This window comes from Misgurnus anguillicaudatus, chromosome 18, assembly GCF_027580225.2.
Source record: "Misgurnus anguillicaudatus chromosome 18, ASM2758022v2, whole genome shotgun sequence".
In the NCBI taxonomy this organism is placed as follows: domain Eukaryota; kingdom Metazoa; phylum Chordata; class Actinopteri; order Cypriniformes; family Cobitidae; genus Misgurnus; species Misgurnus anguillicaudatus.
In genome coordinates, this window is record NC_073354.2 from 9,110,664 (window position 1) to 9,138,093 (window position 27,430).

Here is a 27,430-nt window from a genome sequence, read left to right on the forward strand (position 1 = left end):
TACTCACCCAGAAAACGCCTCGTCAATCACTTCAGTTTTCTGATGTAAAAACAACAAAACAAATGTATTTATTTTTCGCACATGTATGTATGTATGTGACCCAGGCCTGTGAAAACCCAGTGTTAAGATTTCATCCACACTTATATTAATGATGTTCATCATAGCAAAGAACAATCATATTAAGTTGAATCATATCAACTGTATTGTATTGAGTGAATTTTTACTGTTAGTTTTATTCCTTAAATACAGTATATTTCCTGCTGTCTATCATATGCTGACCAGCTAATGCCCGGTTGCATACCTCAATATCTATCTGAGCTTTTAATTCCCTATAGTCCAGTGTGTGACCTTCATCTGAAACGGGTCTTTTAAAGGCGGGGTGCATGATCATTGAAGTCCAATGTTGATATTTGAAATCACCTAAACAAACACGCCCCTACCCCAATAGAATCTGGACCTTCTTTTGACAGACCCACCCCACACATACGCAACCCAGGCAACGATGTTGGTTAGTAGACACACCCCTTACTGCTGAATGGCTACAAGTGTGTTTTGGTACTCGACCTGACTCCCTGTTCCAAAGTGTTTTTCAAAAATCATGCACCCCATCTAAAGTATTGCATCCACCAGGTTGAGCTTGATGAACAATAGGGTTTTCTCTTCATTAGCTCCAAAACGATGTAATGCTTTACCGAATGAGATAAAGCACTTTTAAATCTCGTCTTAAAACTCATTTTTTATGGTAGCATTTACTTGATATTTGTATTTTATATTTGTATGTCTTTTGTGTTATGTATTTGTTGTCTTGTGTTTATGTGTGGCTGTTTTTGTTTAGGCTCTAAAAATATATTATAAGTTTATAAGTTTATTATTAACCGTTTTGTTTAGTGTTTTACTTCCCTGTTCTCTCCTAAATAATCAGTTTTGACTTGTTTGTATTTCCTCTTTTATCTGTAAATGAACCCCCGTGAAATAAAGACTTTGACTTTATTTGACTGATACATCTTGTATTTGTGTCATTCTCTGTCTCTGTTCTTCATTGACCAACTCAAATCGATCTTTCTAAACTTTTGTTCTAACACCCAGCTAAAGACAATTTTTAGTGGATGTTTTCTACATAAAATCATCTTACATAACGTAAAGAACACTTTGTGAAAATATAATCTTTATATCTTTAATATTGACTTAATAGGGTCAATTCAAAAACAGAATTAGATTATGGGACTTTAGCCTGGATTTAACAGATAGTGTCACATGCATAAAAGTTTCTTTGTAATACATTAAATGAAACATCAGGTTCTCTATTGAATAAATTGATGAAATGATCACACAAAATCTCTCACCACTACATCCTCAAAAATACTCTGCAGTTGACTTTCCATTGGCACCGCCATGCTCTCAGGAGAATAAATCGTGAACTTAAACATCCATGTGTAAAGTGTGTTGGTTTATGATGAATTAGTGCAGTATTGATGCTCTCATGAACACAACAGAAGAACTGAAGAGACGCAAACTGAGCCGGTGCGCCGCTGAAACAGTCCGGTGTGAAACAAGTAATCACAGCGAAAGTTCCTGCCCAGATATTTTTTCAGTAATAAAAAAATAACACACTATATTTTTAAATATTTAAAAATATATATATTTTAAAACACTTATATTGGAAAGTTATCTTTATCAGGGTGCCTCTGAATTCTTATTTGCGCTCTTTGTATAAAAAAAATAGTTTGGATGCTGTTTTCTGTTTGGGTCTCGATATGAAACCTCATCAACACTAAAAGCATTGTTCTCTCTGATTAAAGTAGCATCTAAAGTATCCATCCCTGGCATGCCCCATCACAAGCAAAAGACACAAGAGGGTAGTTACATTTACATTTTTCACATCTGTGTGTAGTTTGTGTGTATGTGGCTAATTATGTTATGCTTATGTGTAGAGTTACACAGAAATACCATTTATACCATTTATAGAAAAGTTGAAATAGTTTTGAATGAAGTGTCAACTGTGTTGGAAGTGTTTGAAAGAGATGTGTGACAATTTGCATTTTGTGTGCATGTTTGGTGGTATTATTGTGTGTAGAGTTTTGAGAAATGGAGTCATGTAAGCAATTTGAAAAAACTGTAATAAAAATAAAGTGTACACAATAAAATAAAGTTATTTATTTTTTTTACCTCAGTTCATCTCACTACATTAAAATAAAGACATTCTTAAAAGTGCTCTAAGATCTATATATAAATAAATATTAAATATACTGTTTGAAGCAAGTTGCCTATCTTTCTTTCAATGTGTCAACAGAGTTTGGAGAATTATATAACGAGAAAAGTCGTAATACATGTACTAAATCATGCTTAACTAATAAAAACATCTACAAATGTGTACAGATCTGTATGCTTAGATTTGGGGTTACATATAATTAGCTCAGTGTAAAAACAATAAAAGTTCATGAAAAATCCCCACTACTTGGTGTGTGTGTGTGTGTGTGTGTGTGTGTGTGTGTGTGTGTGTGTGTGTGTGTGTGTGTGTGTGTGTGTGTGTGCATGCGTGCGTGCGTGCGTGCATAAGAGGAGAGAATACAGCTCTGTTGTACTGTAAAACGAGCTGTTACTTTTAGATCCTCAACAGATGAATTACATGTTTACTTGTACCCCTACCTGGCAAAGGGCTCTTTTTGAGTGTGAGTGGTGCACGTTTAAATTAATATAACATTCTTTGGTCTAGAGGCCTATAATTTTGGGCTCTTTTTAACCCTTGTGGCTTGTGCATCAATTTAAAAATCTATACTTACATTCAAAATGGACAAAAATGTCAGTGCCCTAAAACAGTGCACTATTGATATTTTTCTCATAGTTATGATTTTCTGATCATAAATACCAAACATGCATTAATTTTTTTTAGAATTTTAACTCTTTAAATGCCAATTTGTTTACATGATGCCACAGTTGTTTGTTTATGAAAATAATGTTAATAATGTTTTTAAATTATTTTACATATACTAATTATTACAGTCTTGGATATGTGATTAACAACAACCTTAATTTTGATGCATTTTTATTTGTGAACAGTTTCAGATTTTGTTTAAAAAAATACATTAGTTCAACAGAGGACGAAAATGTCCATGTCAAAAACTGACATAAAATATTATATATGATCTTTTTTACACTTTAACCGACTTCAGCTTTTTACCCAGAATCAGACCTGAAATATGAAACATTCATTCACGGTCAGAATTTTAACCCTTTAAATACTTTTATACTTTATATAGTTTGTTTGCATAAAGCCATTTTGTGAAAATGAAAACAAAGTCTTGAGGGTCTTCTGAACTTACACCCCCCACACACAATTTTAGCTACATTTTTTTAATTGCCTGCAGTGCTCTATAATAACTAGGGGTTATACACAGTCTTTACACATCTCCCAAGTGTTCGTATCAGGGTTACGTGAAAACTATGTAACCACACCATAGAGGTTGCATAGGGTGTCTATACTTTCCAACATCTTTTTTTATCTGAAAAATTATCCCTCTAAATATCAGAGATTAATTCACATTCACACTTAAAGCCTGAATCCTATCAGTTAATATTTGCTGAAAACAGTGACTACCATAAGATAGTTACCATCAATCTAAAAGTTATCACTGTAAATAATTGACTCGCCACACGTACGAAAATTAACCATGTTTTTTTTGTGTGTGTGTGTGGTAAAAGTGTAGTAACCATGTTTTTTTGCTGTATTGATTACTATTAGTAAAACCGTGGTTCATTTTCGTAAGGATAAGTTAGTGCGTTATGGAGTGTTTCATGAAGTATCTTCCTTCTAGTGAAATAATTTAAAGATTTGTTTCCGCATGAACAGACAGAAGACTGACGCTCGTAACGTTAGCACGTGTAACTTACTGATTGTCATTTGGGTAATGAAGTCAGGCTGGTTTAACCCGTCTACTGTCATACCAAACTACACTTTAACACATTTACTATCCTTAACTAAATACTCATGCGACCAAACTTTTTATTTAAAGTAGTTAAAAAGTATTAGAACTAAAATAACTTTAAAACTCCAATCGACACCAAAATCATTGTGAAAACTAAGCTCATAAATATAAATTAGGTTGTGATGACGTTTCTTGGTAACGTCCTATGAGTCTTGTTTTGTATTAAGCCACGCCCACTGCAGCTGAGCGACACCAAACATGAGTCAAGACTCAAGTGTCAGAAGAGAGACAGTTTACCGCGAAAGGCGCGCGCTCTGTGTCTCCTCATTATGAAATGTAGCGTTATTGAGTGAAATGTGAGTGTTTTGAGTGAAATGTAAAGTTATTTAGAGAGAGGAGAGAATGGTGACAATTGTGCCAGTATGGATGGAGTTGTAGTGATCGCGGTGTGTCTGCTGTTTGGAAGCGCGTCAGGTAAAAAAAATCCTTATTTCAGTTCTTTGAATTCTTGAAACGATTGCGAAGTCCAGTTTTGATTACTAATTAACACAAATGGGCAAAGTTTAAAAACATGCTATTTTTATAAACAACAAAGTTTATATTGCAAGTTACTCAATGAAATTTATTTTCCATAATGAGAAGAAACATGACATGAAACTTTGTTAAATTTTACTAGTGTGTTTTTATGAGTCTCATATCTTCTTTATTGCCCAGAACTTATCTGATACATTTGTTTGTTTTTTAATCTCATAAAATACGGGATAATCGACTAGAGATTTGGTCAGTATTTGTTCATGAAATATTGACTGTAATCAGTTTACATGATTTGATCTCTGTTTAGACATAGAGATCATATGATGTTTATGTTATTATGTAACTAACTACTGTACATTTATTTACTGTATATGTTAACTTTATAAAGCATATCAGTCTCGTGCACTGCACTTTATTATAGTTTGATAAAATCTGATTTATTACAATTATAAATGAGCTTCTCTTTACTTTCTGTTAACACTTTAACATTAAAACATCAAGTGATGTAGATACATTTAAAGATCATACAAAGATCATTCATTTATTTTAGCATTTATTTTTATTTGCTAAATATGTTATTCTACAATCTGTTAAAGGAGTACACAAAGCAAGGCAGTATGTGAAGTATTTCCACTGTATTTTTAAAAGTGCATATTAACCGTTACTTTAAATTTTGCATTGTTGCATATTGATTACATTATCTTGTAAGTGCTAACTTAAATAATGTTGTTCACAATGTACTGATTGTGGCTTGAAAAGATGTCTAAACTCTGTAGGTTCTCGTGTGATTTTTGCCAGGGTGAACCACAGATGATCTCAATCATCTAACACAGTACTTACACTGTACCTAAAACTTCATGTTCCTCATTTGGTCACATACAGAAATAACCTTCAGTGTGATAAAAATATCACAACATGCAACATTATCATTGCCCTCAAAACATAACGTTTAAAAACAATGTAAGCGCTTTAATTTATTAGTCAAACAGTGTAGGTACTTTATTCAGTGGAGTTTAAATTGAACCTGTGTCTAAAATGACAAACTATGCAGTATGCACTTAAACTATGCACTATGTACTCAACCGTCTAGTGTATGCATTTTAGAAAAGGTGGTATCGTCCTAAAAGAAACATTTAACAGTTTCCCAGACAAGGGAAGATGACGTCAAATCCATAGTACAATAAAAGTCTTTTAAAATCAAAATGTACACTGTTCTTTTAATGTCAGTATTATCTGTTTAGTCCAACCTAACCTAAGGCACTGAAGAGTAATCATCTCTGCAGTTGAGCTATCCTTTCACGGCATTTGATAGCCCCACCTTTCTTCTGTCACGTAAGCAAAACTGCAACCATGGTGTCCAGCCTTGAACACTCCAAAATATCGGTTGAATGAGTGCATCATCCGGGTATTTAAAGTACACCTCTTTTTTATTTGACTTTTTCGTGTAAACGCTCTACTCAGACTATTTATATTATATACATGTGTAGAATAGTGCACGAGTGGTCAATTTGAGACGCAAAGTCTGAATGAGGTGTCGGTAAGTCTGAACTCCTGATTCCTTGACTGACAGAAAATTATTCTTTCTTATAATTGTAGCATCAGGTGAACGACTTAATGAACCCCAAAATGTCCACTTCTACTCAATGGACTTCAGGAACATGGTCAGATGGACACCAGGAGAAGGATTTTCCAATGGAACCAGCTACACTGTGGAATATGCTATGTGAGAAGATCATCAGTCAAACTCTAAATCTAATTAGAAATCACACATTCAAAATGTCTGATTTCATATAATGAAATCATGTTTAAAGGAACACACCCACATTTTGGGATTTTAGCTTATTCACCGTATCCCCCAGAGTTAGATAAGTCCATACATACCTTTCTCATCTCCGTGCGTGCTGTAACTCTGTCTGACGCAGCCCCAGCTAGCTTAGCTTAGCACAAAGACTGAAAGTGAATGGCTCCAGCTGGCAAGCTGCTCCCAATGGGTGATATAATGGCGCAAACATTTTCCTATTTATATGTTGTGATTTGTATGGTCACAGCTTGTACAGATGGCAGGGTCATGTGGGACACAGCCATCTTTTGGCAGTGCACATACTGGGAGCTGTGTTCTCGGAGGGTGAAGCACTGCTACATGGGCGGAGTGATTTGCACAACTCTGACCGAACTCGCTGCTCCTCACCAGGGGCTTCTCGGTTGCTGCGAGCAAATCACTCCGCCCAGTAGCAGTGCTGCGCCTTCTGAGAATATAGTTCTCAGTATGTATACTGTTAAAAGATCGCTGTGTCTCATATCACCTTGTTAATTGTACACGGTGTGACTATACAAGTCACAACACATAAATGGGAAAATGTTCGCGTTTTTTTGTCACTTGTTGGGAGCGGTTTGCTGGCTGAAGCCATTCACTTCCGGTCTTTGTGCTAAGCTAAGCTTGCGGGGGCTGCGTCAGATAGAGTTGCAGCATGGACGGAGATGAGAAAGGTATGTATGGACTTATCTAACTCTGGGGGATACGGTGAATAAGCTAAATTCCCAAAATGTGGGCATGTTCCTTTTAGTGCTATAATTGGGTCCTCAGTGCTTCTATCAACCTAGAAAATGTGAAAAAGATCAACCCAGTAACTTAGTTTTGGTTAATTCACTGCAACCATGTGATAGGTGATTCAAATTTGGCTGCCCTTGTGATGTCAGAAGAGGATCTTATTATAATAATACCACCCTTTATTCGCGCTATCCAACCACGGCACTGTCATTTAGTGCAGAGATCAACTCATTTGCATTTTAAAGGGACACTCCACTTTTAAATTATGCTCATTTTCCAGCTCCCCTAGAGTTAAACAATTTAATTTTAGCGTTTTGGAGTCTATTTAGCCAATCTCCGGGTCTGGTGGTACCACTTTTAGCATAGCTTAGCGTAATCCATTGAATCTGATTAGACCATTAGCATCACGCTCAAAAATAACCAAAGAGTTTCGATATTTTTCCTATTTAAACTTGACTCTTCTGTAGTTACATCGTGTACTAAGACCGACTGAAAATTAAAAGTTATCTAGGCCGATATGGCTAGGAACTATACTCTTTTTCTGCTGTAATAATCAAGGACTTTGTTGCCATACCATGGCTGCGGCAAGCGCAATATTACGCAGTAGTCCCCTTTGGTAACTTTCGAAGGCTGGGGACTATTTTCGATGCTTCTCAGGTTGACACGTATTTGTTCAAAATGGTTCATGACAAGAAAAAGATTATTTTCTGAATCAGAAGTGTTGCAGAGAGCAATTAAACAAGTTTCATTTAAAAAGTGTAAAAATTCATTTTAAGGGAGATTTTTCTGTGTGTGTGACTGTGGGTAATGTGCTGTTTTACCACAGTTACGGTGATGCAGAAGAGACTAACAGTGAGCAGGTGAGATGGAGGCCGGTGAAGCAGTGTACTTTCATCCAACAGACAGAATGTGATGTGTCTCAGGAGACGTTTAACCACCTTGACGAATACTACGCCAGAGTAAAGGCTATTAGTCCACAGACACAATCCCTCTGGACAGAGAGCACCAGATTCAGCCCCATGACCGACAGTAAGTTTGACAATGAGAGGTCACTGAATAAATGCAGAAATGTAATCACATGTATGTATATAGCAGAAGATGCTTTTACCCAAATGAGCAAGGGAGCATTTAACATATTGTCATAAGATGCAACAATAACTACAGTACATAACCAACAGTCTAATAAATGGGATGTCATATTACTTAAAGACATGACATAACTTAAAGACATTGATCGGATTGTACAGTGCATCTCTGATATTATTGGTTCATATGATTTTTCTCACGTTTTAGATATTTGGTGACACAAGCAGAAACGTAATTTCAGAGGCAATAAAGGTTACCACATTTTAAAAGTAATGTGTATTAAAATACGGTACAAAACCTGTTTTGTCTCATGAAAAAAATGTAACTTTACAGCATGATTTAGAATTAAATGCACAGATAAATTGTTCAAATGAATTCTACTTATAATATTTGACACATATATACCTAAATATGTTTTTACGGTATTGCCCAACCCTTCAAAATTGTATTGTTCTGAATGAGGAAACATTCCAGGCTTGGGTGGATTATAAACATACTATCTGTGAATGTCATATTTATATTGTGCTGGAGTAAACATAAGTTTTCTGATCTCTTGTACTTCTTGTTTTGTATAATCTATGTTGTTATTGTTTCTCATGACGCAGTCACAGAAATCATTCATAAATTAATGATTTATAATCTCTGTCACACAGCAATTCTCGGACCTCCGCTGGTGGAAGTGAATGTGGTGCAGAACTCCATCGATATCAGTTTGAAGGGTCCCTTCAGGTACAAAACAAAGACAAAGGGAGGAAAATCCCTATGGAAAATCTTCCCACACTTGATGTATAATGTGTCTGTTTACTACACCAAGAGCAATCACACGGTTAGTGCTTCTTTCTCATCGTATTTCACAAAAAATCGGTTTCTTTAGATGTAAGTTAGGGTTAAACTACAGCCATCCGATTGCTATTGCCGAATTTTTTCTGACAGGGTGATTATGATCCTGAGCGGAGGGCTCTTGTCCCACCCTGAAGGAATTTATTCGCGATAACATCTCGGCTGGCTGTATGTTATTTCACGTATTCCACAAGGCTACTTGTCACATGAGTAAATAAATTACACAAAATATCGATTTGATATATGTTACTAGCTTATTATAAAAAATTGTTTAACTGTTTGTAAAAAATACTCTAAAGATTATACAGGTACATATGAAGAGTTTGGTTCCAAAATGCGTTACCGCCAAAATCAGTATTGTATCGTGTCAGAATTAAAAAGTAAATTCTTAATTTTACGCAAAATCCAATATCCGCCATGTTATTCTGTCATCTTTATCCCTTTTATCCCAAAACGCAACAAACGCCACTCCTCTTTCTCTGCAGAATGCAATAAATCTGCTCAACAAATCACAGCGCATCATTCCACGCATTGTAAACAACAGTGGCGGTGCTTTGAATACACACATAATCCTAGTTTTCCTCATCTACTTTGTACTTTGTGATCAACAAACAAACAAAAACACTATAATACTTTGATGGCATTGATAAACCTGTGGTGGTTTTCTGCGACAGGAAAGAAACGCAAGCCATCAAAATCGAATAATTTACGTTAGAGGCACTCGGGAGACAGAAACATGCCGGCTGTTGCTTGTTCTCACACAACAGGATTAAGCTTCTGTCATGCGGACACATTGACCCCAGGGGATCTTATGAAAAACTTTCCATTATTTCACTCAAAGTTAACGAAAATCGAGCAGGATCACTGCTGATCCCTTTCAAAAAAGTTCAGCGACAACGTCCCAAGGATAACAGCAGGTTTGATTAATGCCATTAATGTTTGTTTTTTATTCAGTGTATACCACTAGTCAACTAAATGAATGTAACATGGCAAAGATGAATGCACATTTATATTTTGATTCAATAGATTTATCGCATTTTGGAAAAAAAACTTGTCATGAATTTATCGCATTTTGTGGAAAAAATAATCAGTTTCTATAATAAATCTTTGAAAATCAAATCATGGATTTGAATTTTTAATCTTATTATAAAGTGAAGATACTATGTGAAAGTTTGTAACAGAAAATAGTGGTTTTCATCTTGTCACTTTCTTGGTATAGAAAATACATTTTTACCGAAATTAGTCAAAATGGATTTATTGCGTTTTGAAACAAAACTCTTCATATAATAGCCTAGAACTATAGCTATGGATATTAGTTTATACAGTATATCTAATTCTGTAAAGTAGATGTAACTTTATAGATATAACTCTGCCCATAAATTTCATTACACAGTCAGTTCTAATAACAAAATCATCTTTTCTTCTGCCAGACATTTTATTCTCTTCAAACATCTACATTGAGACTGGGTCCTCTGGAGTTCTCCACACACGTCTGTATTGTGGTCCAGGTTCAGTCTCAGTCTCTCTATTTGTCCAGCAAACCCAGCGAGCGCACATGTGCAGAAACTCCTAAAGGTACCACTGTTACCCAAATTCATTTAGTCTTTCACTTTTAAACTGACTAAAGGTAAACAAGTTTGAGCAGTATTTGATTGACAGGACTGGTCTCATACTTTCATCTGTAAACTCACAAGACAAGTTTAGGAAACCTTTGGTATGGTTTTAAACGCCTTCTTATCATTATGTGATACCATGTGCCGTTTCACTGTAGCTGAGGTGTTTTCCCAGCGTGATCTGAGCTGGACTTCCTCATGCATGTGTCAGTCTATAAACTTCAGACCCTGCCTATGTGTTAATGTTTAACCTAATGGCTTTATGATGGATTTTATTTGATGATTTACTTTCTCTTCTAGATGTGTTTAAAGATCAGCTGTTGGCTGCTATGTTGGGTGGTGTTTTGCCCTCTGCCCTCTGTCTGTGTGTGCTCGCTGTTCTCGGGGGTCTCATCCACTGTTACATTACTGATCACAAACAGATCAGGCCCGAGAACATGGTAAGATGAGTACACGTACGCATGTACATTTGTCTCTCTCTCTCTCTCTCTCTCTCTCTCTCTCTCTCTCTCTCTCTCTCTCTCTCTCTCTCTCACTCACACTCACACACACACACACACACACAAAAATGCTTATAATGTTTTTGTCATTCTAGGATGTGGTTCATTTAAGTGAAAAACCTCAAACTTTACAACCTGAACCAACCGTTTTAAGCCTGTTTTTATTTATGGGCCAAAAGGAATCCAAACTTATCTCATCTGTAGATCAGCTGCCGTTAATGGTTGAAGCAAAGGCACCGTCTCAGCACATGCCTCAGCCATGTTATGCGCAGCAGAACCTGTTAGTGCACGCTGCTTTAGACCAACTGGACGTATCCTCAGAGACCGAAGGCACAGATGTGCAGCCGTGGCCGGAGGAACCCCAGAGCGATGAGGCTGGAGATTACGGCATCGTAGTCCGGGGCACAGATGAAGTGACAGGTCTGCGTGGGACCGAGATCGACACCTACAGGTCACAAGGCAACACAATTGAACCGATACAGACAGAAGATGAGGACAATGAAGAAGAGCAGATATTTTTGGACTGGGATCCTGACACCCGTGAACTGAAAATCCCTCTGGTGAGCCTGTTAGATGTAGAGGATGAAGATAAGACAGACACTGAGAAAGATGAGAGAGATGAAGTTATTCTTCTACCTAATGTCATCCTAAGACAGTGTTCAGAGGAAAGCTCAGAGCAGGAAGATGACTTCACCAAGATGGAGAGAAACTGGGGCCTTATAATCCAAAGCAACCCAAAATAAACTATACAAAACACCTGACTACTGTACAGTATGTGTCAAAGACTATATACTGTAAAACAGATAATAACACTACACACTTCCTTTGTTCTCACATTGACGGAGAACAGCAAGTTTATGAAAATGAAGGATTTTTGTTTGAAATGTGAAGTATAGTAAACTCCTGTTTGATTAACCCTGCCTTTGGTTTTTCGAACATTTACATACATGGTCAAAAGGATTGCAAACATTGGCTGTGTTTGGAAAAGCATTGTCAGATGCCAAAAAGCACGATACAAAACTAAACTGAATTTATTTAGGTTGAACACAATGTTATATATCAGGTTGTTGTGTTGTTTGGCAAATGAAAACAGCCTACGGTTACCATATAGTTAATGGCCTTATTTATCATTTATTCTGAAAATATGGACTTTAAATATTTGGTCTTTTCTGATCATTCTGTAATGAATCTATTGCCGTTTCAGGACTGTTCAGATTGAGGTTATAAAAACTAAATGCTGTATGCTAATCGTCAAAGAACTAAAAAATAAGAAATTTGTATTTAAAATGAAATGTATATAGTATAAATTATTTATATGTATGTATAGTATACAGTATATAAATATTAGATAAATATAAAGTTTACTTTTTTAAATGGCAAATTAACTTTGACTAAACTATTACAATCCTAAATGTGAAAGATTTAATTCAAATATTTATCACTACAATTAAAACTGTTGTATTAGATGATGAATGGTTAGTTATTGATGTTTCTGTTTATTCCAGAGAGCTGTGAATAATAATTCATTATCTAAAGTCATTATACATACAGTCTTTCTCTCACTTAATGCTCTTTTACATATATATTTATTGGCATGAATACATCATACAGTATTAAATCAGTAAAGAATGAAACCATGAATCAGTTTATCAATTAAAATTACTAAAATCTTCTACATGATTCTCTTATTGTTGTCTCATTAATGTCATTGTTCTTGCTTTATTAAGTTATTCTGAAACGTATGTATGTATGTATCTCATGTTTCTCAGAATGATTTCTGTTGTTCACCTCAGTGAATGTTTGCCATCTCTACCACTGGTTGTTGATGTAATACAGATTATATGTTGTAGATTCAGTGTTGAGATGGTGTAGATGTAATGTATATGATATGTACTGTGCCTTACAGTCGCCATATGGTAACAAAATACATTTTTGGTCCATTAATATGTTTGAAATATATGCTAAATATTTGACATTTATTTAAAGGTTAACCCTTTGAGATGCACCATCTCGTTTTTGAGGGGGTCCTTAAAACAAACAGAAATACAAACAACAATTTACAATGTATAACACATAAAACATACATTCATACAACAATTAGCTCTCCATAACATCTCACATACCAGCCCTATTAGTACACAAATACAATAAATGTACATTTATCATACATAACATACAAGTTCAGTCCCATTTAATGTAATGAAGTTCACATAATAATAAAAAACACATTTGTAGAAAGTAAAGCCTATTAAATATGTTTTTAAATTTGAAAATATATTTAGTTTTTAACCTTCATATATGAGAATATATTTCAAAATATATTTCGGGGCAACAAAAACATTTCTACTTTTACAACCCATATGTCAAAAAATATATTTTTCCTAGCCAAATTATAAGAGTTTGTATAAAATGTAAGTATAAAATGTATAAGTGTGTATTTTGCATTTGAAAATAAATGTAAATTTTTTCAAACCTGTTAACATCACAACGTGAATATAAATGATTTAAAATATCTTTATTTTTAAAATATTTTTAAATATACAAAAATATTTATTGTTGAAAAATTCATTTTTGTAAACATATTTCAAAATGTATTTTAGTAGATAAATCTTTGGCCATTTTTTGTATATTTTATAATATTTTAAAAATTATGTTTGAAAGTATATTTTTTGCCGTATGGGTCATTTTGGAAAAAAGCTAAATAATGTCGTAATTAATCTGAACATACAGCAACATGTGCATTTTCAGTCATATTCTACATTAAAAATATATCTTTGGCACATCAGTCATCAAATAAAATTGCTTAGTAAGTAAAGGCACATTTTCGAAATATTAAATAAAAACTTTAATAATGTGATAAAATTATTATTTACAGCGATTTCTTCTGCAGTGCTCTTTATGCTGTGCTTCAGCAGCGCCCTCTTCCGGCGCGGGTCAAAACATAGAGTGAATCTCCATGACAACAACCACCTGCGCGCGATACACACACACAGACGTACTGTATGTACACTTAAATTATCCTTACCGTGTTTTCTTAAAATACATCTACTGTAGACCATCGGATAAAACATGTCCCGTACTCAGGCTGAAAGTGTTATTAAAAACATTATCCGTGAGATCGCGCAAACATGTTTGAGCAGAGGACAAACTCTGAGTGAAACTCTTATTGCATTCATGGTGAGTGACAGAAGAAAAACCTTTATTATTATACAATATATAGATCATTATTATACAAATATTAAATGTGCTACATTACTTTGTGTTCAGGTTAAAGCTGTTGTTTTAGACCCCATGAATCATTTTAACGAGGACAGGAATCTCACAAAACAAGACGTACAAAAACTCATCGAGGTAAACATGAAATGAATCATACTGACTATTTTAATCGTTTTAAAGAACTATAGTTTATAAATATGAGCTGGTGTATATCAGTGTTGTTATGATATATTAGTAATGTGTTGTGCTGTGTGTTACAGTATGTCTACAGTCAGTGAGAATAGTTTGTGTGTTTTTCTTAGCTTTGTGTTGATAGACTGATGGATGAAGAGAGTCCAACCCTACACACCATTAAGATGCAAGTTTACTTTGATATGAACTACACATCTAGACGTAAGTGACAGATAAAACACATTAAAGACAAAATGTTTATTATGTGTTTTTGACTGACACACTGTCTCTTTACAAACAGTTGTGTTTCCCAAACTACTAAATAAAATTGACACCTTGGTAAAAAAACTGAATTTTAAAAATCAATAATCACTTGTGTACTGTAATGTCACCTAATGTGTTCAGGTTGATTCAATCATATTTTAATTTGAACAAAACAAATGAATTCAGATGTTATTTACCACATGAATTCACATATTACTCACAACACATTTTTACAGTGCGTTATTGAATGTGAATTTATGTTGACAGGTGAGTTTGCAGATGTCCAGACGAAGGCCTTGCAGTCGCGTCTGCAGTGGCTGAGCAGAGACATCACAGACACAAGAGCGAAGAGCAGAGATGAGCTGCAGGGTCTGTATGGGAAGATTGTCCGTTACATCATACAGAGCTCAAACCTGGGCTCACATACAGACACAGAGAGAGACAACGTGAGAGAGACCACGGGTAAGACATCTCAATACTTAAACTTATGAAGTAGATCAACTGATGTGCTCATCTCAAAATAGTCAAATATAAGCTGATATATATTGAGTAGGTGCTAAATCGTTCATGAGCCCCATTCACTTTCATAATATGAAAAAAGAATACTATGAAAGCGAATGGGGCCCATGAACGATTTTGTTTACAAACATTCCTCAAAATATCTTCCTACATGTTCATCAGAACAAAGAAATATATACTATAGGCATGTAACAACATCAGAGTGGGTAAATGATGACAGAATTTTCATTTCTGGGTTACTATCCCTTTAAATATGACCTTTCAAATAGTATACACTGGGAACTTTTGTGCTAATCTGTATTGTGACAAAAATCGTTTGGCAAGATGAGAAATTCAAAAATCTTTTTTTAAAAAGCATGCATCAGGTTTATTTCAATGCACAAAAATTTACATTTGCACTTTCATGCATTTGCATTTAAGTTAATACTGAATGGACCTGAAAATGTCAAATGGTGTAACCGCCAATTGGGTCAAAGAATGAGAAATATTAAATATTTTATCCACCTTGATGGCATGTAAGCCTAATCATAAAAAAAATGTATATATACAATTTTTATTTTAACCCTTTTACATTTAATTGAATCATACGGACACAAAATGATCAACACATCTCGTCATTGACACAGAGATGGGTGTGTGATATTGAAGGAAACATGCGATAGCATGCTAAATAATGTGATACTCGATATGCAATGTAATATTTCTTTTTCTAAAATCAGGCAAGTCATGGGTTACATGGAAGTCACCATTTCGTGCCGTCATGTTTCTAGAGTAGCCCCAAAGGACAAACTGCTTTACAGAAAACAACTTGTTTGTCCTGTGGGAGCTACCATAGCTTCTCTATGCATTTCGAAAGTGATATAGATATTCATAATAAAGGCTAGATGTCTTACAGCAGAGTCTCTGATGTCATCATCTGCGGCCATCTTGTCACAGGCAAGCTTTCCTGTGGGCTCTGTGGTACCTGTGGCCTTTATTATGTATATCTATGGGGTGAGCTGTGGACTGAGCTGTTGGTTACAATTTGCAATCTCACCCCTTGATGCCACTAACAATCTACACCAGGAATGGGCAACTTTGGTCATGTAGGGCCGGTGTCCTGCAGATTTAATCTCTAACCATAATTAAACACACCTGAAGCAGCTAATTAAGGTTTTATTAGGCATACTAGAAACTTTTAGGCAGGTGTGCTTGGGCAAGTTGGAGCTGAACTCTGCGGGACGCCGGCCCTCCGGGACCGAAGTTGCCCATCCCTGATCTACACACTGGACCTTTGGAGGGATAGTTCACCCAAAAATGAAAAAAATGTCATTAATGACTCACCCCCATGTCGTTCCAAACTCGTAAGACCTCCGTTCATCTTCAGAACACAGTTTAAGATAGGGAGGCTCCGATCGATTGGCCGATAATGCTTGCTATGCTTCTCAATGAATAACGGCGAAATGCCGCTACATCCAAAAGCCAGGGGGCGCTCTCTTGCAAAAACTCTGTAGACGAAGAACAATACAAACGCAGCTATGATGACACGCAGCTCCAGGAAATGTCTTAAGGATACATTTATATTGCTGTTCTTAAAACCTTTTCAGGTATTTTCATGATAATAAAGAATATGTTTAATAATTATTTTTGATGAGTGTTGCTTTTTCAAATGCATGTTATAAACGACTCAAACTTACAGTGATATTCCGATCGATAAGGACTTACTGATCAAAAGCCGTAGTACATGAAATAGCTGTGAATAAGATCGGCTGTCCGATTCAGAATAGTGATCAGGCACGTATTTTTAGTGGAGATCGGCATTGATCGGAGCATCCGTAGATGAAGATGTTTTATATTTAGTCCGAGAGCTTGTTGGCCCTTCATTGTAAATCTAAGTACGGTATACTGTCCATGTCCAGAGGGGTAATAAAAACATCATCAAGGTTGTCCATGTGACATCAGTGGGTCAGTTACAATGTGTTGAAGCATGAAAAAATATTTTGGTCCAAAAATAACAAAAAATTACCACTTTATTCAGCATTGTCGTCTTTTCCGCGTCTGTTGTGAAGTCACGTGACGCGGCTGAGGTGTTATCTGGTGTGCCCCAGCTGTTTTTTGTGTGCGCCCGTCTTCATTTACAATCTGAGGAAGACCTACGCTGTAAGTTTGAAAAAAAAACTTCACAAACATGTCTTAGGATAACACGTCATCCCCATCACTGAAGTCACGTGATTTTAGTCTCGCGCATGCGCTTCACAACAGACGCAGAAGAAAAGAGAATACTGAATAAAGTCATTAATGACATTGTTTTCATTTTTGGGTGAACTGTCCCTTTAACTCTTTCGCCGCCATTGACGAGATATTTTGTCAATTAAGAGAAAACGCTTCCCAATGACGAGATTTTCCGTCTTTCAGCAATACCGCTATTATCCACCAGGTGGCGCACTTCCGCAACTTATACAACCCGGAAGTAGTGCCTCACGTGAAAGAGAAAAAACTCTGTGCATGTTTTAAAGATCGCTCTGCATCTGATCTCTATCAAAAGTCCTTCGCAAAAATGGAATTATCTCAGCTTCTTGCTCAAAATTGGGTGTTTTTTAAGTAACCTACCCATGTTTGAGAGGTGATTACAAGAGAACTAATGAAGGTAGGATGAAAGTTTTTTTTGTTTGAAAGCAGATATATTGTTTGTTTATATATTTAAAGAAGAACATTTTCTGGAAGGCATTAAACTTTTGTGAAAATCATGAAAAATGCTGCCGCTGGCTGGCAACTTTTTTAAAAACGCTGGCGGGGAAAGAGTTAATACATGCATTTACATAACATCCTTACATTAATAAATACAAATACAGTATTAAAATAAAATCAATAACGTCCTTTACTGTAGAAAACAAAAAATGAATTAGACCAGCATATGTTTGCATGGTTTATGATAGTTAGTTCTGGGTTAGTGCTGGTCCACTAACATACAGACAGTAGCTATGCTGTTCACCAGCAAAAATGACTAACAAAGCTGGTTGACCAGGTAAGCAACTCTAGTAAAACTAGTTTAAAAGTCTGATAGGGGACACCAGGGGTCATTTGTACTGTATGTTCCCAGGGCTCAATGTTGTCTTTGTGAAGATATTAGATGGTCACAGTGGTACAGTGATTCTAGGTTTTAATGGATCTGTATGGTTTCAGCCGCTCTACAGAGTGTGTTTCCACAGTCAGAGCTCAGCACCTTCATGTCTTTACTGAAACAAGACAAAGAACAGCAGCTAAAGGAACTCACACTGATCGTGAGCGGCATACGACTCTTCAACAAGAACAACGGCAGAGGAGGAGAAGCCATTCCCAGCGGTACACCAGCTCAAATCAAATTCCTCTTTATCTACATTAGCTATCACTTTGATGTTTTCCTTTCATATTCTGTTGACAGAAGTTGCATGTACATGTCAACAACATTTCATTAGAGTATTACTGTACGTACACACCGCCGCAGACTTGAGCTTCCAAAGTTACCGGGAGTCATTCATTTACAATGGAAGCTGGTCTCTCTCAGTCGCGTTTTGGGCACCTTGAGCAACCAGAGCGTCAATCAGAAAGTTGAAAGAAGCTCAACTTTATGGTAATGAGCTATGACGTGGTTCAGCGGCGAGCAGTGGCAAAACGTCAGGAACCAATCGGATTATAGCCTAGACGATCTTCGCTGGCTGATTCCAGAGAAACATACGAGCGTCCTTGACCGGGCAGCCTGAGCTTCTTTGGAAGCTCAAGTCTGTGGCGGTATGGATATACAGTTAGTAGTGCTTAATATCTTCTAACACACAACTTTGTATCAACCTACCCCTAACCGTCAACTAACACTCTTATGAGAGTTACTTATAGTTAACATAATCTCTAATGTGGAGCATCGGAATAAAGTATATCACTACAATTATGTAGTTTGCAGACGCGTTTATCCAATGGCACTTCTGATCATGTTTGGCTGCATGAAGTTCTTGAAGAGAAATTTCTTTACATTGCAGCTAACTTTGAATCATGATGTCTCTTTTTGCTTCTAACTGTAACATTATATTTCTCATATTTTCTGGTAACTCTTTTGATAAGTAGCATGTACATGCATTAATGGGAATGTGTATCTGTCTGCAGTGCCGGTCATCCTGAATGAGACTTTGCCAGTCGCGGTCAAAGACATTGAGGATGAGCTGGCTAGATCTCAGCAATTGGCGTGGAAGTACACAGCATTGCTGGAGAAGATCATTGACCAGGATACAGACAACCCTGTCCAACCACATCTCCTTAAACAGGCTCTTTATAACACACGGCAACATGAAGCGTTCCTCAAACTCATACTGGTGGGTTATGTGAATCAACACATCATGGAATTGTGGAGGAAAGCAACCTTTAGGTTCTCCTGCAGATAAACCTCAGATGAGAAATGACATGTTAGAAGATGTGACTGATAGTAGGAAAATCAAACTCACTTGCATTTAGTAAAGGTCAGATTGTTGGAATAACAAGCAAGGAACACTCACATATGTGGCCAAATTCTTATCTTTAAACAACAAGCGACAGGGTAATCACATTATCTCCACATTACAGATCAGGTTATTTACTGTATGATATTTTTGCTCACCATCTGTAGTGGCAGATCATTCAATGCCTAATACATATGTGCATTAAAGTAGCACTGGCTGTGCTGGTGAAAACTTATATGATTTCCAGTCATCAGCTGGTCTAAGCTGGTTTAGATACTGCAATGTTATGATCCAGGTTTTCCAGCAGGATCAAATTCAGGAAATGTGTCAAAAAAGCTTAAGTAGTAATTTGGTGATGATGTTTCCATCAGGCTGACCTGATTCTGTGTGCGAGAGAAGTGACGCGCCTCCAGTCTGATTTGACCTCCAGAATGAAGCTTGTGCAGGACGTGGTGCAATCTATGGCTGCAGTGCCCACATTACAAGTGTTTGTATGTAATCTGATATCTCTCATATGTCTTCAGTGAACACTACTAACCAATTTCAACAGATAGAGATAGAGATAGATCAGACTACTCCAGATCACACCTTGATCTCACTCCACATTACATCCTCTCCTGATCTCACTCCACAACACTCCTCACTCCCTCCTTACCTGCATCAAATCTAACTTGCTGACATTGGCATAGTGATGAGAAACACAGCCCTCTAACTATACACTCACCTAAAAGATTATTAGGAACACCTGTTCAATTTCTCATTAATGCAATTATCTAATCAACCAATCACATGGCAGTTGCTTCAATGCATTTAGTTGTGTCGTCCTGGTCAAGACAATCTCCTGAACTCCAAACTGAATGTCAGAATGGGAAAGAAAGGTGATTTAAGCCATTTTGAGGCTAGCATGGTTGTTGGTGCCAGACAGACTGGTCTGACTATTTCACAATCTGCTCAGTTACTGGGATTTTCACGCACAACCATTTCTAGGGTTTACAAAGAATGGTGTGAAAAGGGAAAAACATCCAGTATGCGGCAGTCTTGTGGGCGAAAATGCCTTGTTAATGCTAGAGGTCAGAGGAGAATGGGCCGACTGAGTCAAGCTGATAGAAGAGCAACTTTGACTGAAATAACCACTCGTACTGAGGTATGCAGCAATGCATTTGTGAAGCCACAACACGCACAACCTTGAGGCATAAGGGCTACAAGAGCAGAAGCCTCACCGGGTACCACTCATCTCCACTACAAATATGAAAAAGAGGCTACAATTTGCACAAGCTCACCAAAATTGGACAGTCGAAGACTGGAAAACTGTTGCCTGGTCTGATGAGTCTTGATTTCTGTTGAGTCATTCAGATGGTAGAGTCAGAATTTGGCATAAACAGAATGAGAACATGGATCCATCATGCCTTGTTACCACTGTGCAGGCTGGTGCTGGTGGTGTAATGGTGTGGGGGATGTTTTCTTGGCACACTTTAGGCCCCTTAGTGCCAATTGGGCATCGTTTAAATGCCACGGCCTACCTGAGCATTGTTTCTGAGTATGTCCATCCCTTTATGACCACCACGTACACATCCTCTGATGGCTACTTCCAGCAGGATAATGCACCATGTCACAAAGCTCAAATCATTTCAAATTGGTTTCTTGAACATGACAATGAGTTCACTGTACTAAAATGGCCCCCACAGTCACCAGATCTTAACTCAATAGAGGATCTTTGGGATGTGGTGGAACGGGAGCTTCGTGCCCTGGATGTGCATCCCACAAATCTCCATCAACTGCTAGATGGTATCCTATCAATATGGGCCAACATTTCTAAAGAATGCTTTCAGCACCTTGTTGAATCAATGCCACATAGAATTAAGGCAGTTCTGAAGGCGAAAGGGGGTCAAACACAGTATTAGTATGGTGTTCCTAATAATCCTTTAGGTGAGTGTACGTCCCTACCTGACATTTTAGTTATGTTTTTGCATGTCTGCAAGCTCAGTAAGGTTAGAAATAAAGCATGCAGCCAGTTTGTTGTGAGCTGAGTCTCAAATGAAGCTGTTTCAGATTGCCTCCGGTTTAGGTAGCTTGCTCTTTAAATAAAGAGTCTCTTTATGGCTATAGACCGCCCCTTCCCATCCGTTTTGTACACAGGTTGTAAGGCTAGGTAATGAGGGTATATTTGCACAGTCACAAGTGTACTTTGAAAATTAATTTCTCACATTGCAATGATGAAGAAATGTAACTAGTGAAACGGTTAATGACAAGCTTAGAATAAACAATAACCAGTTAATGATCTAAAACACACTTTTACTACATTCTCACAAATATATAAACATACATAATAATGGCGATTTGTAAATTGTGTCACTTGTTTTTAGCCTCATTTTATAGCTTTGGCTCAACTCTGGGCGGGTCTTGTGGGAGAGATGATGTTACTGAGCATGCTGACTAATGTGGTGTCAGGTCTGAGGCCCTTTCTATCAGCACAATCTCTGCTGAGCCCAGATCAGCTGGAGCGACTGCTGGAGGGACACCAGGTGTCATCAGATATGGAGAGATGCTCTATGACAGCAGGTATTCACAGACATACTACTGTATTCTACTGAAACCAAAACCCAAAATTTAAAAAAGAAGCTGCAAGTGATGTTTATTATATTTATTACATTATTTAAGTTGTTTTTTATTTTAGATTTTCATTTTATTTAGAGCTGGGCATAGATTAATCTAGATTAATCTCATACAAAATAAAAGTAATTTTTTGCATAACATATGAGTTTGTGCTGTGTGTAATTATTATGTATATACAAATACCCACACATTCATGTATGTATTTAAGAAACATTTACATGTGTGTAAATATTTATTTATATTTTTATATATTCTAAATTATATATAAATAAAAACTATATTTAAATAAAACATTTCTTAAATGTATTTATGTGTATGTGTGTGTGTTTAAATATACATATATTTACACACAGCACAAACTCATATATTATACAAAAAATTACTTTTATTTTGTATGAGATTAATCTAGATTAATCTATGCCCAGCCCTAATTTTATTATTTTCACTTTTTTTATAATAATACAAGAGAAGATAATCTATCAGTTTCTCTTCAAACTAATTTAGTTTATTTGTAATTCCTACTTAAGTATTTGGGTTTTGGGTAGTAAAGCCCGTTAAGACTATCCTCATTTCAGAGCGTGTGGTGGTGTCAGAGATGAGCAGGTATGAGTGGATTTTTCCGGACACTGCAGTGAACTTTGAAGATCTTCCTCTGCAGTATAAGGGTGTTTGTGGCTGGACCCTTGTAAAGAAGAAGGGCCTGTTAGTGCCAGGTACAGATAATAACTATTCTTCATAATCTGAGAATGAAGCAGTACAGTCATAATTTTACCTTTGGGAAGTTCCTCAGAAAATCAGGCTTGTTTAAAACATCTCGACAGTTAATCACCTTAATTCATATATAATTTTGTGATGATTATTTCTTCTTCTCAGGCAATCCACACATTGGGGTTCTGAAGTACAGGGAGAAGTTTTACGCCTTTAGCTCCAGGAGTGCCGCATATGAGTTTGCCTCTAGAGCAGATGAATATATAACAGCTGTGGCAGAGATCGCAAAGACATCAGCTGAACTGATACAGCTACTTCAACTCCATCAAGAGTTTGCCTGTGTAACACCATACTCTGAGGTAAACCACAGGCCTTAAGGGCCGTTCACACTACAACTTTAACTATAACGATAACTTTTTTAGCATCCACAACACCGGATATATGCGAATCATACTAGCATCATGCTAACTTCATGCTAATCATGCTAGCATCAAGCTAATCATGTTAGCATCGTGGTAGCTTCATGCTAATCATGCTAGCATCATGCTAACTTCATGCTAATCATGTTAGAATCATGCTAACTTTATGCTAATCATGTTAGCTTCATGCTAGCTTCATGTTAATTATGCTAACTATATATATATGGATGAATATATTAATGTATGTATAACTGATTTCTCAGTGTTGTTAGCAGCGATGCAACAGTCACTGACCCGATTGGCCAATTTAAATATTTAAGATTTCAATACTTTACTCACGCGTTGTTTGATAAGTTTTGTTTGAGCGCACCTCTAAAGCGTGACCCGCATCTCAAGGCTTCAGATAGCTTGCTAGTACACTGAAAAAAAAGTATTCATTGAATTTAATCAATTTTTTAAGGTAAGTGGTTGCAATCAATTTAAACAAAAAAGATTAGTAAAGTAAAATAAAATATAAAACTTTTGTTTAAATGTAGCTTAAATGGATTGATTGCAACCACTTACCTTAAGGGAATTTATTAAATTCAATGAATCATTTTTTACAGTGTACAAGCAGATGGTAAAGATGGTAATTTTTTTCTTGCACTTGAGAGGAGAAAAGTATCTCAAAACGCTGTGATTATAGTAGAAAATGTGTTTTACACATTAAATAAATATATGCAGTTAAGAAATGCGTGTGCAACAATATATTGGATCCATGCATTTAAAGTGACAGTACACCCAGTATTTTTAGAGTATAGACCTGATGCTGTTTTTAATGTTAATCAAACCACAGACAAAGAAAATATTTTCCTTGTCTTGAATAAATAACTTTACTTTAATAAGGATGAATCCAATTTACACAGTAAAGACTATGCAGTATTATCTGACATTAAAAATGTCATGAACACACTATTTAGTTTAATCATTTGTAAATATAATGTCATATGTGTTATTAAAAGAGATATTTATATTTAATTTTTGTGTAATATTAAGCTGTACCTGTCAAAATGATTTGCAGCATCCAGGTTACCGTGTGTTATTAGTTTTGAGCATCTGGGAACAACAAATCTGCAAGTGTTGAGACCGGCCAATCTTCAGAAGCAAGCATTCATTTTCAGAATCATGTGTAATAATGAGTTGTGTTGACTTCTTAGATGCAGTCAGGACAGAAGCTTCTGGTAAAACCCATCCTTAAAAGTGACAGCAGCACACAAACGGAGATCCATCCACTGGAAACAAACATCATGAAATCCTATGAGTGGAATGAATGGGAACTGAGGAGAAAAGCCATCAAACTGGTGAGTTTGGAGTTACATTTAAGCAATATCACTGGAGTAGAAGTCTGATATGGCTTTATATATCAGCACGGCTATGATTAAGTAAAAGGCACGAGGCCGCAGGCTGATATAAAGACATATCACACGACTACCAGAGCGATATTGCGTTTATACAACAGTTCGATGGCACAAGTTTGTTGATAAATCAAAAACAACAACAGAGTGTCTTTAAAATACTCTTTTGTGAGTTCTGGTTTATTTATTGACAAGTTTTTTGAAAACTGACAAAACTAAAAAACAAATACCAAAGTCAAGTCCAGGTGAAGGATAAACATCAGGCTCACACTGTCCATCACTGAACTGCTTTCTGCAAGCAGATTTCACTCTTACTTTATGTCATAGAGTCAAATGCAATATTTAATAGCACTGAACACTGTTTAGGGTGACTATATTGGAACACAGGACAATTGCTAGTAATATAAGTTTTACATTTAAATGACTGAACGCATGCATAACACTGTCCTTCCATTGTTTAGCCTGACGGGGGCGCTTTAATGCTGATTCATTTGCCATGACCCTTTAAAAGTCTTTAAATTTTAAACATCTTACAATTGCTTTTTTGGCTGTTGCAATTGTTTCTTTATCTGGCTTGTCAGGGCAAAGTTGTTTTTTATGTCCATTTCTCATTAACTGACAAACAAATTCTGTAATAAAAACTCTACATTATTACAATCGGTTTGATTTGTTGTGATGCTCACAGCCTATATAATCAGCCGTACTAACGTTGTCACGCAGACTGATATACACTTTGCTTACACAGAATGATATAGCATTGTCCAGAACTACGTTTCATGTAACGTAAAAGCTAGAGGGGCAGATTCAGATCTGCCCATATTGCTCTCAGTTAGGGCTTGCTGCGTATCCATTTTTTATCACAAATTTACATGGGGAAAATGTGGGGCACTGTGGAGCTCGAGAGGGCATTACATACTGTAGCCAAATGAGCCATGCGCTCAATTTCCAAACATATCTCACTTTTACGACTTAAAATAGTCAAGAAACAAAACATATTTATCAAAAAGTATTAGACACATTTTTGAGTTAACAGTTTAGATTTATATATCATTTTTATTAGAGTTAGGTTTATATATAGAGTTCTATATTTTCAATTTTTATGGGGCACTGCCCCACCTGCCAGTATAGACAAGCTGCGCCTGTTAGGTTATTTTGTTTTAAGCTCACACAACACAGTGTTTCTGCTCATCTCATGTTAATCTTGAGTACCAATAGAGTAGTATTACATCCTTCACATCTCTGAAGAGTTTTTAGTTTGATCAAATTTATAAAAGACAGATCAGCTGTACCAATCATTTCCAATAAAACCCTTTAAGCTTCTGGAGGCGTACCGTGGGAGGAACGAATCACGAGCAAGCAACACACACAAAACATGATCCCACTATCTCTGGATAACATATGATTCACTACATGTTCGTGTTGTTTACATTATATGCACTCGCTTGCCGATTGACAACAAAATACAGACATTTGATATGGTTTTACTTACCACCTGTGACTCATGACCCGTTTGGGACCACCTCAGTTCAACAAAATGCAGTGTTAAACACACAACTCTGCTGCTACCGCGGATAAACAAACTACATCCATCAGTTCTTTGTTCTGCTACACACAAATGAAGATATTTAAAAAAATGTCCCAAACAGACCTGAATGCTGATTCACTTCTTCACTTCTATAGTATTTATTTTTTCCTTTGGAAGTCAATAGTGCCCCAGATATTCGTCAAAATATCTTCATTTGTATTCAGCAGCACAAAGATATTATATCAACATAAGGTTTGGTAAATTACATATTTTTTTATTTTAAGCGAACTATCCCTTTGAGGGCATGTTACATACCTGTCCTATACAGTATATAGTTGTAAAAAACAAGTACATTTACAAGAGATAAAATCATGATTTTTTTTTAAAAAGTACAGAATATAAAAGGGGAGAAAATCTATTCAAACCAGACTATTTAATCAAACCCTGTTATTGTGTCTTAGGCAAATCTACGAAATAAAGTGACACGCTCAATACAGACTGATCTGAGTCACATGAGACGGCAAAACAGCACACAGACGTTCCTCCCTAAACACGCCAGCAGCCAGACGAAGAAAGATGGAGAGAGTAATGTACCAAAACCTCAGATCTATCTGACTGGACTGAGAGGAGGGACAGGACACGTCACAAACATGATTAAAGTTGATTTAACTAGAACTGTTAATGAATAAAGGGAACAAAACCCAGACTTGAAATTATCAAATTATTCTTATGATTCTCTTTACTCTCGTTGTTTTAAATAAAAATATATGAAAAAAATAATTGGTAAAATACATGGTTTATTATGATCTTCATAAGGAATGGCGCGGGGTACCAATATATAAGGCAAACACATAGAGCACATTTACATAACACGTGTTCTTAAATGTTTACTGCAAGTTCGATGAGTTTTGTTGGGAAATGTGATTTATTATTTACTCTAATTTAACCGAAAGAAATAAGCCCCCCATTTAAACAATGTGTAAACATATATCCATCTATTCATTCTCTCTATATATTCAGTTATACTGTGTTTTACTGTTTATATATATTTATATATGTGTGTTTATTTAATATCTTAGAGAGTTATACTTTTACTAAAGGAATTTTAATGTTAA

At 36.2% G+C, this 27,430-nt stretch overlaps 3 protein-coding genes across 5 annotated transcripts in view; 2 read left to right on the top strand and 1 right to left on the bottom strand.

Annotated features, from left to right (window-relative positions):
- The window catches only part of med23 (mediator complex subunit 23), a 51,584-nt gene extending 50,028 nt beyond the window's left edge, over positions 1-1,556 (bottom strand). The window contains exons 1-2 of one of the 2 annotated variants that reach the window (XM_073855818.1): positions 1,344-1,556; positions 8-39 (exon numbers count right to left, since the gene is read on the bottom strand). In XM_073855818.1, coding sequence (XP_073711919.1) covers positions 8-39; positions 1,344-1,427 — 116 coding nt within the window. In that variant the 5' untranslated portion in view covers positions 1,428-1,556. The remainder of the gene's footprint in view (positions 1-7; positions 40-1,343) is intronic. The other variant, XM_073855819.1, reaches the window with a different exon arrangement.
- Positions 1,557-4,187: 2,631 nt separating this feature from the next.
- On the top strand, positions 4,188-13,043 carry il20ra (interleukin 20 receptor, alpha). The gene is made up of 7 exons (XM_055186757.2): positions 4,188-4,397; positions 6,054-6,180; positions 7,832-8,034; positions 8,745-8,917; positions 10,362-10,506; positions 10,845-10,984; positions 11,140-13,043. Exons 1-7 carry the CDS (start codon positions 4,346-4,348, stop codon positions 11,785-11,787), a joined length of 1,488 nt encoding a protein of 495 aa, XP_055042732.2. The 5' UTR covers positions 4,188-4,345; the 3' UTR covers positions 11,788-13,043.
- A 936-nt stretch (positions 13,044-13,979) lies between these two features.
- Positions 13,980-27,036, top strand: cfap206 (cilia and flagella associated protein 206). 2 transcript variants are annotated; one of them, XM_055187024.2, is made up of 12 exons: positions 13,982-14,221; positions 14,312-14,395; positions 14,563-14,653; positions 14,963-15,157; positions 18,377-18,535; positions 19,328-19,533; positions 20,028-20,147; positions 22,020-22,215; positions 22,845-22,982; positions 23,143-23,336; positions 24,593-24,736; positions 26,777-27,036. In XM_055187024.2, exons 1-12 carry the CDS (start codon positions 14,114-14,116, stop codon positions 27,002-27,004), a joined length of 1,863 nt encoding a protein of 620 aa, XP_055042999.2. In that variant the 5' UTR covers positions 13,982-14,113; the 3' UTR covers positions 27,005-27,036. The 2 variants fall into 2 exon arrangements, with proteins under 2 accessions (XP_055043000.2, XP_055042999.2); XM_055187025.2 differs by lacking the exon at positions 18,377-18,535 and having other exon boundaries at positions 13,980-14,221.
- Positions 27,037-27,430: the final 394 nt, after the last annotated feature.

Bases quoted from the DNA above. Each gene is read 5' to 3' on its own strand.
- il20ra (XM_055186757.2), top strand. From the start codon at position 4,346: ATGGATGGAGTTGTAGTGATCGCGGTGTGTCTGCTGTTTGGAAGCGCG. The intron at 6,181-7,831 runs GTGAGAAGATCA...GTTTTACCACAG, and splicing joins TACACTGTGGAATATGCTAT to TTACGGTGATGCAGAAGAGA. The intron at 8,035-8,744 runs GTAAGTTTGACA...TCTGTCACACAG, and splicing joins ATTCAGCCCCATGACCGACA to CAATTCTCGGACCTCCGCTG.
- cfap206 (XM_055187024.2), top strand. From the start codon at position 14,114: ATGTCCCGTACTCAGGCTGAAAGTGTTATTAAAAACATTATCCGTGAG. The intron at 14,396-14,562 runs GTAAACATGAAA...TGTTTTTCTTAG, and splicing joins ACGTACAAAAACTCATCGAG to CTTTGTGTTGATAGACTGAT. The intron at 20,148-22,019 runs GTATGTAATCTG...ACTTGTTTTTAG, and splicing joins TGCCCACATTACAAGTGTTT to CCTCATTTTATAGCTTTGGC.